Source organism: Meriones unguiculatus, chromosome 1 (assembly GCF_030254825.1).
Source record: "Meriones unguiculatus strain TT.TT164.6M chromosome 1, Bangor_MerUng_6.1, whole genome shotgun sequence".
NCBI lineage: Eukaryota > Metazoa > Chordata > Mammalia > Rodentia > Muridae > Meriones > Meriones unguiculatus.
The window spans coordinates 95,885,802-95,903,163 of record NC_083349.1 but is presented as its reverse complement, the minus strand read 5'-3'; the positions used below and the strand labels follow the sequence as shown (position 1 = coordinate 95,903,163).

At 41.0% G+C, this 17,362-nt stretch overlaps 1 protein-coding gene across 5 annotated transcripts in view; it reads left to right on the top strand.

The window, feature by feature from the left end:
- Positions 1 to 1,376: 1,376 nt before the first annotated feature.
- Eml4 (EMAP like 4) overlaps positions 1,377 to 17,362 on the top strand; it is a 117,081-nt gene continuing 101,095 nt past the window's right edge. For 2 of the 5 annotated variants that reach the window (XM_021648708.1, XM_021648704.1), the window contains exon 1: positions 1,377 to 1,683. In XM_021648708.1, coding sequence (XP_021504383.1) covers positions 1,659 to 1,683 — 25 coding nt within the window. In that variant the 5' untranslated portion in view covers positions 1,377 to 1,658. The remainder of the gene's footprint in view (positions 1,684 to 17,362) is intronic. The other 3 variants (XM_021648707.2, XM_021648705.2, XM_021648706.2) reach the window with 2 other exon arrangements.

The following is a 17,362-nucleotide window of genomic DNA, read 5'->3' as shown; positions in this document are numbered from 1 at the left end:
TTCATCATGACAGTTGCTGTTTCCTGTTTCTCCTCTCCTTACGTCACTTTGTCTCTTAAAACCTACAATTCTATTGACAGACATTTTATTTTTTTCCTAACCCAGCTTTTTTTTTTTTTTTCTTCCCCGTTTTGAGACAGGGTTTCTCTGGGTAGTCTTATCTATCCCGGGACTCATTCAGCAGACCAGGCTGTCTTCGAAGGCTGGGACTAAAGGCGTTTGCCATCACTGCCTGGCCCAACCTAGCTATTTATTTATTTATTTATTTACTTACTTACTTTATGCATATTAGTGCTGTAAGAGGGCAGTAGAGGGTGTAGATGGTTGTGGGCCACCATGTGGTTGCTGGGAATTGAACACAGGACCTCTAGGAAGAGCAGACAGTGCTCTTAACCACTGAGCCGTTTCTCCAGCCCGCCAACCTAGCTATTTCAAAAGGTATTTTCAATTTAGCCTCTGAACGCCTTACAGTTCTTTGTTACTCTAATACGTACAACCTTCAAACTAGAAGGGACCTAAAATATTCAAATGTCTTTGTAAGGAAAGAGGATAGGCTTGGAGAATTGAAGAGAAAGATGGAACACGTTTTGGTTACAAGTCTAGCCTTTGAACTTGCAAATGAAGTGAGGCCTAAATTAATTGGGTGACTTGATAAGAGTTGGCTTACTAAGATAATCTGTGGTATAGTTTCCTGATAGCCTATCCGGTGGCTTTGCACCCCAATGGGAAGAACAAAAAGAGAGTAAGAAGCGGGACATTTAGATGTACTTCCACCAGGCTCCGTGACCTATGTACTCTAGACCCAGCGTCTTTCCTCGTAAATTGAATTTGCTAAGATGAACTCTTTTCACCCAGCATTAACATTGCTCGCCCGTGCTCTGTCCTGGAACCTGCGGTTGCGGCTGTGTTGGCCTCCAGCTGCTCAAGAAGTCTTGCCCCTATTTATTACTCCTCTCCTGACTAGAGGAGAGGGGAGCCTCAGAAAGGGGAACCCCTCCTCTCACGCGGATGCCACTATACCGCCCTTGTCGGATTATCATCCCCCTTTAGAACTCCAGAACTGAACTCCGCAGGCTCCCCAGAGAGGGAATCCCACCATGCACTTCAGCTTCCAAATCAGCAGGTTACCCATGAGCTCCACCCATCAGACCCACTTTCGGGTTCTCCAACCACTTTCGGGTTGGAGAAGCCTGGCCGCGAACCCGGACCCAGAACGCAAGTGCAGCTACTAGCATCTCAGCTCTAGTAATCACTGCGGCTACGGAGGCCCGGCAAAGGGAGGGGCGTGTCGGATGAGGCCCCGCCCCGTTCCATCACGTGGGGGGCGGGATCGGAAGCGTGACGGCGTGCGCGGGGGCGGGGCCGGGGCTGCGCGCGGGCGCGGGGGCGGGGCGCGGCGCTCAGTTCTGCGGCTTGGGGGAGAGAGAGAGAGAGAGAGAGAGAGGCCGGGCAGGCGGCGGGCAGCGCGGCTCTCAACCTGGTTGACCGAGCGACCCTCGAGCGGACGGACTGACCGGCGGACGGCGGAGGCGGGAGTCAGGAGCTGCGCCGCGCGCCGCCGAAGACCAGCGCGTCGGGCTCCGCAGCCGCCGCTCGGTCGGTGTGCTGAATGAAGCTCCCGCCCCGCTGAGCCCCGAGCCCGGCGCGTTCCCCGCAAGATGGACGGTTTCGCCGGCAGCCTCGGTGAGTCCGGCGGCGGGCTCGCGCCCCCTCGTGCGTAACCCGGGACCCCGGCTTCCTGCGCGCGCGCCGCGGGCCCCGCTCTCCAGCTGCCCCTCCGGGTGGCCGCCGCTCCCGGCACATGGTCCCCGCGAGGCTGCAGCCCCGCCGCCGCCTCCGGGACGGGCGGCCCCTCCCCCATGCGGCCCCCGCCTCCAGACCCTCCTTTCTTCCCAGAGCCCCCTTCAGTGCGGGGGCCCTCCTTCCTCTCGGCGACCCTCCAGCAACTGCTACGTCCTTCCCGGTACACCTAGCACCTTCCTCCAACCCGCAATTAAAGTCGGGGCACCCCTTCATCAAACACAGACTCCCTCCGTCAGCGTGCATTTCTCCACTTAAGGAATTCTAGGCAGGATTGGGGCAGCCTTGCCGAAGAGAGTAGGAATCCCCAGTCCCACTTCTGGATTTGGAGGCACCCTTCGTCAGTCTTTATAGTTGGAGATTTATTGAGGAGCCCTCAGTAACTGACAACTTTCTCTCCACCTCTCTGAACATTTTGCAGTGGTGGAGAGAGAGAACACATCATTTACTCAGCACAAGAAAGGAAGAGGTGCATCTGTGTTGGGGGACCCTCTTTAAGAGTGAAAGCAGAAGTGTGTTCTTGCATGCGTGCTGAAGAGAAGTAATCCTGCCCAGTGAACCCATAAGAGAGGGGGCCCTCGATCGGGAAAGAAAGGATTCTCCATTTTTGGAATATGCTGTCTTTGTGGAATGAAGAGAAAGAGATAGGTTATTGGGTTGGCCCAAGTGTCTTCTCAGCGTTCCATTTGACCAGAATACAGGTGGTAAATTTTGTGAGTGGCCTGAGGAACAGAACTCTAGGGTAGCCAGTACCTGTGTCTGGAATTACTATTCTTTGAGGCCACTGGAATCCATTTACTGTAAAGATTAAGCTGTAAGTGTTAAGTGAGGAGAAAAGGTTCTACTTTGGCTTGTACTGCAGTTACGTGATACCTGCTCCTGGATTTGATTTTTACTTTGAATATTTTATGTGGTGGTAGCCTGTATTCAGATGCTTTTCTTTTTCATTTCTTGGTAATATATCTCTAGTTAGTTAATGTCCATGGATCAGTAAACCATCCAGCCCTGAGCCATAGTTTAATCTGTCCACACAAGGTTGGGATTAGATGGATCAAAAATGTAAAATGAAGTAAAAACAAAACAAAACAAAAAAACAAGTCGAGGAGCATCAGGCTTTTACAGTTGCTGAATAGTAGAGCTGCAATTTTGGTTTTGACTTTCTTGAGGAAAAAAAAAATCATTGTTTTATACTGCTTTGAGAAAATCCTAAAATAGGAGCAATGCATTGTGGCTCCTTTCTCTCCAAAGACACCTGTTGTCCATTATCTAACCTTTGATGTATTATAATTCCTTGCATAGTGAAGTTATTTCATTCCTACGCTTTTCCTAGAGCGGCATTAACTTTGTTGTTGTTGTTGTTTTAAGTGTTGTGACTGCGTTCATTTCCCAGTTCATATTGGCTGGAAGACTGGCCTGTGTGTCCACTAATATGCAGATTGTGCGCTTGGCAAAAAGTAATTGGGTGTCTTGGGGGGTGTGTGTGATAATCTCTGTATGTAATGGGATCTTTACGTTTGTTAGTTTTGAGGAATTCTGGAGGGCTTGCAGAAGCCTCTGTTTTGAAAGTGCCTTTTTCAACAGTTGGAGCACTTAAGTTAATTTTGAAAGTGTATATGCCTTGTTAAACAACTTTATCCCATAACTAATCCAGGAGAGATGGCAGAAAGGAGAGTTGCAATCGGGAAAACAAATCCCATTTTTATGGCATATTAAAGATGCGTAGTAGTGTCGGACTGTAAAGATTCATTTCACATCATCTTCTGTGATCCTAATGTTGGATTAAAAATTATTCTAATTGATTTGATGCCAATTGATTCATGAGTGGCATGTGTTGAAAATTTGCCCTTTAGAGTTGGTGTTGACTAGGCGCAGAGGAGACATGCCTGTGTCAGCTGAAGGAATGGATCTTGTCTATGCTGAAGATCTGCCCCCGAAGAGGAGACTTCCTAGCAGGAGTTGTGCCTTCTCTTTTCTGTCGCCTTCCAAGAGTAAAACTAGGCCCCATCTTAATTGAAACCTTAAAGGGGTAGGGTGGGGGAGGGGAGCTGGTCTATTTTACTAGTAGCCTTTAAGCAGAGCTCAGCTCAGCTCCTGCCAAATTGCTTATTTCTGTTCCATGCAGTTCATTAGTCTGGAGCTTAGAGTTACATTGATCTCTATTTTATCACCAAGAGAGCCATTAATGTAAAAGAAAGCACTTACGTGTAGAAACTGCTTTTTTCAACTAAAGAATTTAAAACACGTGAAATTCTGGGGTAACAGATATTGAAAGTGTTTTTCTCAAGGAAGTGGATGCTTATATCTCCTTTCACATCCTTGAGGGGTTCTTGGGAAATTGTGAGAAGACTACGTTTTCATAAGCAAAAAATTTTAGTGCTTTTAGCAGCAGAAGGATTCTTTAAAAGCTGGTTATTTAAGGGAATCCAATAGTGAATCATCTTGTAAATCTTTAAGACTTAAAACCCAAAATATGCCTGTGGTTGGAATGTGTAGATAAGGAAAACTGCAGAATTTGCATTTTGTAAGACACCTGTGTAGTGGTTTTGGGAACCAGAGATAGTGTTAGATGTTTGATGCCGTGTTTCTTATATTACCCTTGCTTCACATAAAAGCAACTAAAAGGTCATTCTATTCTCTGCAGCTGATGAATCCCAGGTAGTTGGGCTGGCAGATGTGTGTTCTCTGGAATTTCTCTTCGGTACAGTATCTTTCGGTACATATAGTAGTGTCATTTGAAAAGGCAGTGCTTGGGAGACAGTTTTTAAAAGTTACCCCATGTTATTTTTGGTGTGAAACCTCCACACCTAATACGGGGATACATACAGAATGTTTCACAGTATATATTTAAGCTTCATTTGTGTTTGTAAAAGTGGGAAACTACCAGGAAATAAAGCTTTTCTTGCTGATCTTACTGCCTTTCGTAAGGCAGGTGTTGGATACATTCTATGCTTAATCAGTCCTTTTAACATCTTTTTCTTATTTCAAATTTTAATTCAGTTTTTTGTTGTTGTTTTGTGTTTTGTTGTTTGGTGGTAGTGGTTGTTGGTTTTAATCTTCCCCTTGAGACAGAGTCTTTAACTATGGAGCCCAGGCTTTCTTAAACTTGTGGCTGTTACCCTGTCAGCATCCCAAGTGCTAGATTATGTACCATGGGATAGAATAATTTTTTCTTGATAAAAGTTTTAATTGTAATATGCTCATTTTGGGATTAGCCTAAAAGCGAATGTTTACATTCTAAAGAAAGTATAAACGTAATCAAGCCAGTTTCCAACATAAAAGTCAAATTGTAACACATGAAGGTTATTATGTGTGAGAAATAACATTTGCTCATGCATCCCAGACATCCTTAGAGTTCCTGTGACTTATTCTCCTGAGCACCTGTCACTGTAATCAGTTTATATGGTGCTCCTTGGTTTACCGTAGGCAGGCACTCCACCAACTTAACCTACATCCTCGGCTTAAATATTCTTTCTTTAAAGGAACAATTTATTATTTCATTTTAATATTTCTGAGCAGGTTCTAACACAGCCCAGACTTGGCTGAACTCGCTTTGTAGCCGAGGCTGGCCTTGAACTGTGCTTCCCTGTCTCTACCTCCAGGGTTTTGGAATTATAGGAATGTTCCACTATGCCAAAGCCCTTTTAAATATTTTTAATATATTTGTAAGACAAAGTCATGCCATGTTGCTTGGCTGGCCAGGAACTCTTGGGCTCAAGCCACCGTTCTGCCTGAGCTTCTTCAGTAGCTGGGAGCACTGGCACATGCCACCATGCCTGGCTGATTTTCAAATATTAATCTAGCTTCAAACATCCTTTTAAATATTCAGTAAGCCAATTTTTTTTCATGTAATTATTTGAAATTTTTTTTCCCTAAACAACTCAGTATCTGGTTGTCTTGAAGATCTCAAGATGGGGACTGAGGAGATGGTTAGTAGATAAATTTCTTGCTGGACAGGAATTCAGATCCCCAGCACCCATCTAAATCCTGCATGGGTGTGACAGTGAACCTGTAATTCCACCATCCATACTATTGAGTTCTGGGTTCAGTGTCAAGTGATAGAGAAAGACTCCTGGTATCATCGTTAGGCCTCCATATGCACCTAAACACACTTGGACCCGTATATACTTGAACATACATACACCAAACACACTAATATATGCAAGATGTGAATAAAATAGTTCCAATATAGGTACAGCATCACAGCATGAGTTAGCTAGAATATAGCTAAATGTATGGACTAATCCCATAGGTGGACCAGCTCTGTGCCTTTACCCTAAAGAAAGGGCAAGAAAAAGACATGTTTTAGTTCTTTACTGATGGTTTTATATAGGCGTTTAGAGATGCTTATTAGGTGTGAGTAAAATATCAGCAGGCAGAGGAGGACGTACCGTGTAGAATGCTGTGCTGTGGATCAAAGCAAGTGATTTCTGAGAGTGAACATCTGGAGATTGCTAGATAGCTATAAAGCCTGGCTTTTTAAAATTATGAAGGAATGTGTTTGGCAGTCCAAATTCCAACAATTACGTGACTAGGTCTTCATCTGTCTTCTGTTTAAGTCTCAATTAGATATAGAAAAACTGTCCTATATGTGAGCTCATTTCCATATTATGTAAAACTTCATTATTTGTTCATAGGACATTTGAAAACGTTTTGATATTTAAATAGATGGATCATAAGACCTAAAAGTCGAAGGATGCAGCCCGCAGCTATTGTCTCAGTGTGGCAGAGTCCCATGCTGTTGTGGATTTTTGTGTCCATGCTCCCTCACACTCTATATAGTTCTGGGTGCCATAGACGAACATAACACATTAACTTTGCATATTGTCTTGTAGTTTACAAAGAACCGTTGGCCTTTAAAATCTGTATGGTGGTCCGAAGGCTAAATTTTTACTCTTTTATAGATGGAATTGAGTTTCAGAGAGTCAAAGGTTTCTTTCTGAAGCTATATGAATGAAGGCAGGCTCTTACTTTTGAGAAAGGGTTAACTCAATTTATGTTCGAGTTAAACAGTAACACAGTGGCAAAAATAGAAAGATAAGTTATATTTAATATATCCTGTGTATGCAACAGAGGCTAACCAATTGATGTATTTGTAAGTCCATTCTTATGCCAAAAATTTTAATACTAAAAATTATACAGTGTTTCATTCTCATTTTCCCCCATTGGCACACAACCTTTTAAAAAACAAAACAAACAAAAGAAAGCCCTGAACTCACTTTATCTAATGGAGTCCAGTGTTCTTTCCCTTTCCATTAGTGGCTTCTTTCTGAGACAGGGTCTCGCTGCATACCCAGGATTGTCCATGAACTAACTGGATTCTCTCTTTAGCCTTCCTGGTGTGGGCATTATGGACACTTATGACCATCCCATTAGTGACTCTTCATATCTCAAATATAAAATGACCAGATCTGGAATCTTTCTCTTCACAATCAGTTTTTCCTTTTAAAATGATTGACTGTTGAAGTCTCTAAAATCAGTTTTTATAGAATCAATCTGTTAAAGCCACTCTGCTATGCTTCTTACAAAATGGAAGCTTTGTAAACACTTGAAATTCAGGCTTTGCCTTTGGTTGATGAGTGTTTAGATAAGGAAAACATTGTATTTGCATTCTACATTGAATTGCAACTAAGGCTCAGCAGTGGTTTTTGAAATCATAAACAAGGATGCTAAGTCACTGGCCATATTATAAGTGTTACATTGAAGTTATATGTTAAATAAATGTGTGTTTACATGAAATGCTTTATCCTTCAGTCTTGCAGTCACAGGACAGTGCTTGATTTCTTGCCGTTTTCCTCCCTACTATATTAAAATGATTTTGAAGACTTGAGATTCATATCACCCCTTTCCTTTTGTTATCCTTTTTTTTCTTTTCTTTTCTTTTCTTTTTTTTTTGAGACAGTCTCATGTAGCTCAGGCTGATCTCCACTCAAACTTGTAATATAGTTGAGGCTGGCCTTGAACTCCTGCTGTACCTGCTTCCACCTCCTAGATGATGGGATTAGAGGTGTGTGCCATTAAATCCACTTCTTTGTTTTGATAGTTTTTCTTCTTAGTATTTGGGGGGGCGGTGTTGAACCTCGGGTCGAATACATAGTATCCTTCTCACTCTTTTTTGGTTTTGGTTTTGGTTTTTCAAGACAGGGTTTCTCTATGTAGCCCTGGCTATTCTGGAACTCACTATGTAGACCAGGCTGGCCTCGAACTCACAGAGCTCCACCTGCCTCTACCTCCCAAGTATTGGGATCAAAGGTGTGTGCCACCACCGCCCTGCTGTTTGTTTTTCAAGTCAGGGTTTCTCTGTGTATTGCTGGAGCTCACTTTGTAGAACAGGCAGGCCTCAAACTTAAGGCTTTGCCTCTGCCTCCTGCTTGGATTAAAGGTGTTCACCACAAAGTTTGTTACTATTTCTTATTTCTTCGTTTCCTTTTCTAACACAATTCATACACTTTGTTATTCCATACTTGGATTATATTAAATTTGATGAAATCTGATGAAGGATTCTGGCCCAGGTCCTCAGATGATGCTTTGAAGTGCAAGGCTTGTGCATGACCTACCAATTAATTCTGAAATCAGTTTATTAATGGACAAGACCAACATTTAAAAAGACCAAGGCAGGAGGAAAAATTATAAAATGCCAGTGCTCCACAGGATAATGAGTGAAACTTTAAATTTGAGTTGTATGTGTTTTGACTTTGACTGAAGTATAAATATTTGTGGGTAAAACAGTTTGTGAGGTGAAAATTGTTTTGGCTAAGCTCTATCTTAGAGAGGAGATAGGAACGCTGACACATAGGAAAGGGGATGAACACTGAAGTTACAGTGACTAATGTGCTGTCTCTTAGAAAACTGACAGATCTGAATGTAGTGAAAGAAGACCAACTTGGTACACGATAATAAGGTTTTATAACAGTGATAAGATTTTTACTTTGTCAGATAATTCTTTGACTCGCAAGAGGATTGAGAGTTACTCTCTATTATATTAGCTTTAAAAATTATTTTAATTTTTCAGCAATGTGTATGTGTATGGAGGAGTTGAGGAGAGAAGGTAGGTACGTGTGAGTGCAGGTGCCTGAGAAGCCAGAAGACAGCATCAGATCTGAAGCTGGAGATACAGGAAATCGGGAGCCTCCTGGGGGGTGAGAACCTGCAAGAGTAGTGTATGTTCTCAACCTTTGAGCCGTTTCTTCAGTTCCTACTTTAGCTTTTTAAATGGGATCGTCTGTCTTAACTTACTAATTAAACGATTCTGAATAGAATCTATCCACTCTTCAGTGTCCAACTCAGGTTTATTTTTCTTTATCCTGGAGTCTGCTCCTGGATTCTCTTCTTATATTCAAACCATTGCAGTATAGTATTCTATAGTGGTGCATTTTTATTTAACACCTAAAGCATAAAGTGTATTTAATTTAAATTTTTATGTTTATTTCTGTGGATAATTTATGTGATTACTTGAGACCATAACAAGAATTGGTTTAGACAGGAATCAACAGCTGACAAATCTAAAGGGAATTTGATGAAAAGCAGGATGTCTGCAGGCCTTAAGCTTCTTCCTATTGCATGCTTGCTAGTTGCAAGGGGGAAAATAGTAACTGTGTAGTAATAAAGTGATACGACACCATGAATGCATAATCAAAACAAGTGCTGCCAGTAGACATTGTGCGCCTTAGCTTTTTTTGTCTCCATCATGAATGAATGGTATGAATCTAATCAGAAGAAGCTTTAAATTATGCACACACGCATTCTACTTTATAGAGTCTTTGGAAATGGTTTGTATTAAAAGAGGCCAAAGAAACACTGGACTATGTTTTAGAGAGAAAAATACAATAAAGAATATTATTGATTCACTTGGCAGCACTGGAATTTATGTGGTAGAAGATATTAAAATATTATATCAGTGCTTAACTTACTAGCATTGACAAATATGCTAAAATTATGCATGGAGATATTTTTATTCTTAGGAAATAGACACTTTAGTTGGTAGGGAGAAGGGACCTTGGTGTCTGTAACTTACTCTTGATTGTGGCAGGGCTCGCTGTATCTCAGGCTGGGCTGAGCTGAGCTGGAGCTCACTGCGTAGCCCGCACTGTCGCCATCAGCCTTCAAGTGCTGGGAACAGGTGTGCTCTACCAGGCCTATGGTGTTTAACTTTCAAATGGTTCATTTAAAAACTTACATGCTTTATAGGTAAATATATACACATGCATATGTAAACAACATGTGTATACAGATATACAGTGTTAACAGTGCATGAATTTAGTAATAGTCATCTGTGGTTTTTTGTTTGTTTGTTTTAAAATATATATTGCTACTGTTCTTGCAGCTTTTCTGTGACCTTGGCATTTTACAATACAGAGTTTTTAAAAAATTATATGAACTTTGCACTATGTTTCACAGTGTATAGCATTTAAAAAATATGGAACTAGCTGTCTCTCAGAAAATTCCAGGGCAAACCCTTGAGCTAAAACTGCCTGTGAGAAGGCTGCATGCATATAGCATGTGGCTTCTTTGTATCTCTGGGCCTCACTTTGAGAAATATGCCTCTGAGGTAGAGGCGGTTATGGTTCAGACTTAGTAGACAAACATTGCATGTTTTGTTCAGCCCTTTGGGTGTTACAAAAATTGAGAAATTGGGACTGGAGAAACTGCTTAGTCATTCAGAACACCGGTTCTTCTTGCAGAGGACCTGGGTTTGATTCCTAGCACCCACATGGCAGTTCACTTTTGTCCATTTTCAGCATCCTGACACCCTCTTCTGACCACTGTAGGCACCAGGCAAGTTTCTGAGCTGATGCCCATCACCCTCTAACATTTTATGTTTGTTTCCTGGGCATTGCTCAGTTTAGCCATAGTGCACCCAACAATATGGCGGAATCCATCGTAGTGCATCACAGCTATCCAGTTCTCCAGTTCTCATTGTCTGATGTGATCTCTTGGAATTGTAGCTGCAGTGGCTCTGTAGTGAGCCTCAGATTCTTAGTCATTTCATAAGCTTCGCACTTCAGGATGGTGTAGGCCAGCTATTTTGTAGCATGCCCTAACCTTGATTCCCCTTCCCTTCATTAGATTCAAGTTACATATTTTGGGCAGAAATACCACAAAAACTGAAACTGTATTTGTGTCATTGCTTCTTAACAGGTGGCACCTTCTATTGGTTATTTGGTTAAGTTCTCTTCACTATAAAATTACTTTTCTCTTTAGTTTATAGTTAATATTTGGAAGAGAAGCTTTGAAGGCATAAAAGTTCTGCTGCTTAGCCCTTCACAGTATTGGTGTGTTTATATTTGTAAAGACTAAAATGTTCTAGTTTTTATTCAATGGGCTATAATCCATTGCTGTTCATTTTGAGGTTCACATTGGCCACAGTTTGGTCAGTAGCCAGTTCAAGCTGGAGTCTGTTTTCTCTGAGATTTTTTTGATTTCTTAGAATAAGATGGTCTGTGTTCACCTTTTGTTCTTCCTGCTCTAGCCCTGGAGTGGCCATCTTTTCAAGGAGACTTAATTCTTTCTGTTGAGACTGGTATTCAGAGGCCAGTCCTCTGTACTAGCTGTGTGCATTCTCGCAGAGGTAGAGTGTGTATGTGCAGCTAAGATGAATTTACGTTTCTGTTTTTTATAACCACCTAGGGCTTATTTTAGTTTTCTCTACATAATTGTAACGAAGTTTTCAAATTGTGAGGAATCTGGTGTTCAGTTTGCTTAAGCAATCTCTCCTGTTTCCTCACTAGCTCATGGTGTAATTCCTTTGTGTAGACAGAGAGCTTCATCTCATTTGGGTTGAGAGGGCAGAAGCCCTTTTCATTCACCTAGATGTTGACACTGGCACAGGGCTTCCGACACCCTCTGCTGGGCTTCTCTTCCCTGAAGGTCTTCTTTACACACCTCTTTTACTTTTTCTCAGTGACTGTTGTACTGACAAAGTTTGTTATGATAGTAGGGGCTCAGGTTACTCAGGCTGATCTTGAATTCATGCTCTCCCCAAGTACTGGAATTCCAGGCATGCATCACAACTCCTGAGTATTTTAAAATGTTTTTTACTAACCTATGTTAATTACAGATAATAATGGGTTTCATTATGATATTTCCGTACATTGTACAATATATTTTGATCACATTCACAGACCTCCCTCGCTCATTTCACTTCTGAGAATGCACTTCCTCTTCCCAAATAGTCTCCCTTCTATTTTCATATCTTTGTGTGGGATAGGGTGGGGTGGAGGTCTTGTACCTAATGAATTTTACTAGAATGTACAGAAGCATAGACACCTTACTAGTGATTACACCAGTGGAAAAATATCTTCCCCATCAACCATGAACTGCATATAAACCCTCAGAGAGGGAGGACCCTCATATGCTTTCTAGGGTATTCGTGGGGCTAATCTTGTGTGGAAAATTGAAGCTGCTGTGAGTTTAAGAGTTAAACAACCATGTCATGCCTAGGAGTCAGCATTCCACATTACTCCCCCAGTTCTCCTATTTCATAGATTCTTCCTGCCCCTTCTCGTGCAATGTTCTCATTCATGGCTGGATATTCAGCAGTCATTTATTCTCAGTCTGCTGATCACTGTGAAAAACGAGTCTGACCAAAGCGAACAGCAGCACTCATCTGCAGACATAAAAGTAGTTATTTAGAAGGCAATTTGATGGGTACATCATGGTTGGTAAAGAAAATAGTATCAGTAGCTTCTCCTAGGGCCTATGACCTTGCCAGCCATGGATTCCCCCCTGTGGGCCAGTGTCAAATCCAGTAAGAAAACAGTTGCCCCCATAATAGGCTTGACACTGTTGCACCAGTGGGTGCATCCTGCCTGGCTAGTAGTAGTAAGGCACACAAAGTCCACAGATAAGTTAGACTGTTGGGACAGTTCTCCCCCAGCAGCTTGTATCGCACTTGTTTCACTGTGAAGGCTAAGCCAGCATTGAAGAAGCAGCCAGCCAGTCAGCCTCCTCTCTTTATTTCTTGCAGCTAAGATGTGGTGTCTTCAGCAATGGGTCTTACCATCTGTTCTAGGGGAAACGGAAGTGAAGTTGATAATATTATTTTAGGGTATCTCAGGGGCCATCCTGATTAACAACTGTGTATGTTACATGGGTGTGGCGGCTAGAGGTCAACATTGGGTGGCTTCCTCTTATTTTGCCCTTTTCCCATTTACCTACTTACCTACACATGTCATTGTGCAGCTGTGGAGGTCAGAGGACAGTTTATGGAAGTTAATTCTCGGCCTTTCACTATGTAGGTTTCAGTAAGAGAACTCAGATTTTCAGGCTCAGTGGCAAGCGTCTTTATTTACCAAGCCAGCTCCCTTGCGTTAATTTTTGAAGTAGCGTCTCTCACTGAACCTGGGGCTCTTTGATTTGGTAGTTCATTGATTCAGCTAGGCTGGCCAGTAAGCTCCAGGGATCTCTCTGTAGTCATTTCCCCATCCCCTGACAACATTGGGTTTGTCCACCTTTTATTGGGTATCTGAGTATTTGCTGGGTATTTGCTGTAGTATCTGGGTATTTGCTGGGTGTCTGAGCTCAGATCCTCATGTAGTGACAAATCTGGGTTTGTTTGTTTTTTTTTAAACACAGAACTATTACAAGAATGTGTTTTCATTTTAATTCCAGGTGTGGGGATATGGGCCTGTTTCAGACTGTCTGCAGCAGCTGACTATGATTTGCCTTGTGCTCTAGCAGAGGCATGGTTTTGGCAGCTGCAAAGAGTTTCTGCAGTTTGGCAATTTGGAATTCTGGGACCTTTTCAGAGGTATATAAATATTAATGCCCCAAGAGGCACTGTTGATTGTTGGGGGAGGTGGAGGGTTGGTTGGGGTTTGTAGTTGTGCTCAAAGAAGAAACAAGAAGAAAGAAATTAGATTCAGGGATCTCTCCTTCTCCCTCCCCTTTATCCTTTCTTTCCTATCTAATGATAGGGGGTGAAACCAGGATGGGGGATAAAGGGTGGGAAAAAGAAGAACCCACAAAGTAGCAAAAATCCCGGCTACATCCTCTGTGTGTGGCAGGCACATCACTGACTAAGCTATCTTCCTAGCTGCCGGTTGTGCTTTTTTTTTTTTCTTTTTTAAAAAAAGATAAACCAGCTTTAATGAAAACTAGTCCTCTTAGAAAATAACACCATTTCATTTTCTGTTATCCCAGTCCTGCATACATGTGCATTAGTCTGCTAGAGCTACCATAATAAACTTTTGTACACTGGGTGGCTTAACAGAAATTAATTTATTTTAGTGTTCTGGAAGTTAGAGGTCCAGCCAAGATTGGGGCATTGGTAGGTTTACTTTTTGTAGCTTTCCTCTTTGGTAGCAGAGATAGCTAGCAGCATTTAGTCTTTTCACTGTGCCTGTATATCCTTGATATCTCCACGTGTGTTTATAAATTACTGTGTCTAATAAGGACACTCAGTATACTAGATAAGGTCCCATCTTTATAGGCGTAACTAGTTATATCTTTAAGAATCTTACCTTCAAATACAGTCACATTTTGAAATATTGTGGAGTAAGATTTCAGCGTAAGCAAGGGGGGGGTCATATCTCAGTCCACAACATGAATATATGTATATATAATGCAAATAAGATCTCAGTCATAGTTTAATCATACCATTTTGAGTAGTCAGTTTCAGTGAGTATTTTACTAACTGGGTGGTATTCTAGATCACAAGTATAAATTAGTTTGGAAGTATTTGCTGTCCGTGGAAAGGCATTCCGGATGTGTAGTTCTTACTATCTCATTTCTATATTTAAACAGTGAACACTTACCTTTGAGCTAGCTGTGGTTAGCTAATATGAGAGGGAGATTGGGTAAAGAAAACACATGTTAGCAGAAAAATCAACCATTTTTCCTCCTTAAAATACTGTAGCTGTCGTTCCTTAGCAAGTATGAATAGAGCCTTCAGTGTACTGTATTCCATTGTTTGGACATTTTGTTATCTTGGGTTGTATGTCTCAAACGTAATTTAACTTACTCTTGATGACTGAGGCTGCTGTTAGCAGTGTTAGGCATGATTCTTATGTAATGCAGTGGTTCCTTCTGGAGATATTTGTGGGGCTTAAATACTTCATACAATAACTGTATTAAGATGGTTAAATTATCACTCATGGTCTTATATCTTGTCACTTACTGCCAGTGTTCTGCCTTGCTCTTTTTATTTGAAAATCTTATTTGAGTTTACATGTCTTCAAAAATCCTGTTATCAGACTTAGAATTGAACGGTAGTTTCTTGATATTAGATATATACAGGTCTATGTTTGCCTGTCTGTTAGTATTCTTGGTTTGTGTTTTTGAGACACGTTCCTTTCCTAGGTGTTCTGGAACAAGTTATGTAGTCCAAGCTAGACTCAAGGAACTCCTCAGATGACAGATGCTTTGATCATAGGCCTGCTCCACCAGTTCTGGCTGTGTTTCTCTTGAATGCCATTTTACTGTAGTTTATAGTTAAGATCCATACATTACGTTTCATTGCTAGGTCTCTTTATTGTATATGTTTTTTCTTCCATAGTTTGTTAAAGAAGTGTTGATGTATCTTTTGGTGCTATGTAACATGTTTCTTTGTTTTCTGTATATCCTTTAAAATGAAACTCAAAGATTTTTTTTTTATGTATTTGCTGTATTTTAATCTACCACATTTTCCTTTCTTTAAAACAAAAAACAAAAAACTAACAAACTGTGGGAATATCCTTAAACTGCCTTCTGAGTTCTAACCATAGTGGTCTCCTTTGCACTGAGATGTGACAGAATGTTCCTGCAGTGGTTTGAATGTGAATGTCTCTGAGAGGGTCAAATATTTGAACATTTGGTCCCCAGTTGGTAGTACTGTTTGGCAAGATTTAGGAGGTATGGACTTGCTGGGGGAAGTATGTCACTGGAGTTGGGCTTTGAGAGTTAAAAGCCTCACGACGTTTCCAGCTCTCTGCTTGGTGCTGGCATTTGAAGAGGTGAGCTCTCAGTTTCCCCGCTTCTGCCGTGCTTCCCCACCTCTACTGCAGTTCAGATTCCCTCTGGAACTGCACTCTTCCATAAGGTACTTTGGTTAAAGTATTTTATCACAGTAACAGAAAAGTACCTGTTACATTTCCCTGCATATCTTTTATACACCCTACTCCTGAAATCAGCTACTTCTCCTATAAGTTGATTGTTCTTTTTAAAAACAGACATGGTATATCTGACTCTAGAGGTGTATGTTGCTATTGTATCAGTGTTTCTGATTAGTTTTTTTCCTTTTTATTTAGTCTTAAAATTTTTAATTCATTTCTTTCTTTATTCAGTATGCTTATGTTTGTGTGTACACATATGTACAATTTGGAGGAGTCTGCTCTCTTCCACTGTGTGGATACCTGAAATGGAACTGGGGTGGTCAGCCTTACCAACTGAACCATCTCACTAGCTCCTTTTTTCTTTTTAATTTCTAATTTTAAGTCTGTTGTAGGCTGGGAAGCAGGTAGCAAAGCCTGTTTGACGGATCTAAGGATTGTTTTGAACCTCAAAAAATGAGGCTCCAAAATTGATGGTGTATTACTTTAAATTGTAGGTCCAACAAAATAAACACCACTTATATTTGTAATAATATCAATAACAGGATATCAGATGCTGTTACGAATGGTTTGAGTGAGGTCTTTAGTAAAATGCATGACTTTAGTAAAATGCATAGACATGTTTATATGTGTATTTATATGTACACAGTCAAAATTTACAGACCATTTATGCTGTATTCTTTTTCTTTAAGTTTAATTTATTATTGTGTTATGATTTGTGTGTACTGGAGAGTGTGAATACACACACGCCATGTTGCATATGTGGAGGTCAGATTGGAGATTAGAAGACAGGAGTTGGTTCTCTTTCTCTCATTGCTCTTTGGGTTCTGGGGATTGAGCTCAGGTCAGCAAGCTTGCAAGGCAAGTATTTTTACCTGCTGAGCTGTGAACACTGGCTCTGTATTTTCTTTGAAGATTATCAGTTGAATCTTTATGAGTGAGCTGTTGTTTATCAAAGGTCAGATTATTCTGTTATATACTTTGTGAAAATACATTTCTTTTCTCTAGAGCATTGGTTCTCAACCTATGGGTCTTGATCCCTTTAGGGGGTTGAATGACTCTTCTTTGGGATCCTGTATCTGATATCCTCATATAAGATTCAGATACAGTTATGAAGTAACAATGAAATAACTTTTATGGTTGGGGGTCACCAGAGCAGAGGAACTGTATTGAAGAGTTGCAGCATTAGGAAGTTTTGTTGCTACGTCATAACTGTAATTTTGCTGCTGTTAAGAATTGTAATATAAATATCTGATATGTAGGACATCTGATATGTGACCTCCAAAAGGAGTCGAGATCTACAGGTTGAGAAGCACTGGAAGAATGTACTTCCTAAAGTTAAGATGGCTTTCTATTTTAAAAGAGAACTATTCAGTATTACTTTCAAGTATTTTTTCTCTAATACTTATTTTTACATGTTGGTTTTGAACTGGCTATCCTGTACTAGTTTTCTAAGTGATACTTGAGAGCAAATGACAAAATTTGTGTGCATTTTTCATTGAGTCATTTGTTTCAGAAAAATATTGTAACTGACTTCT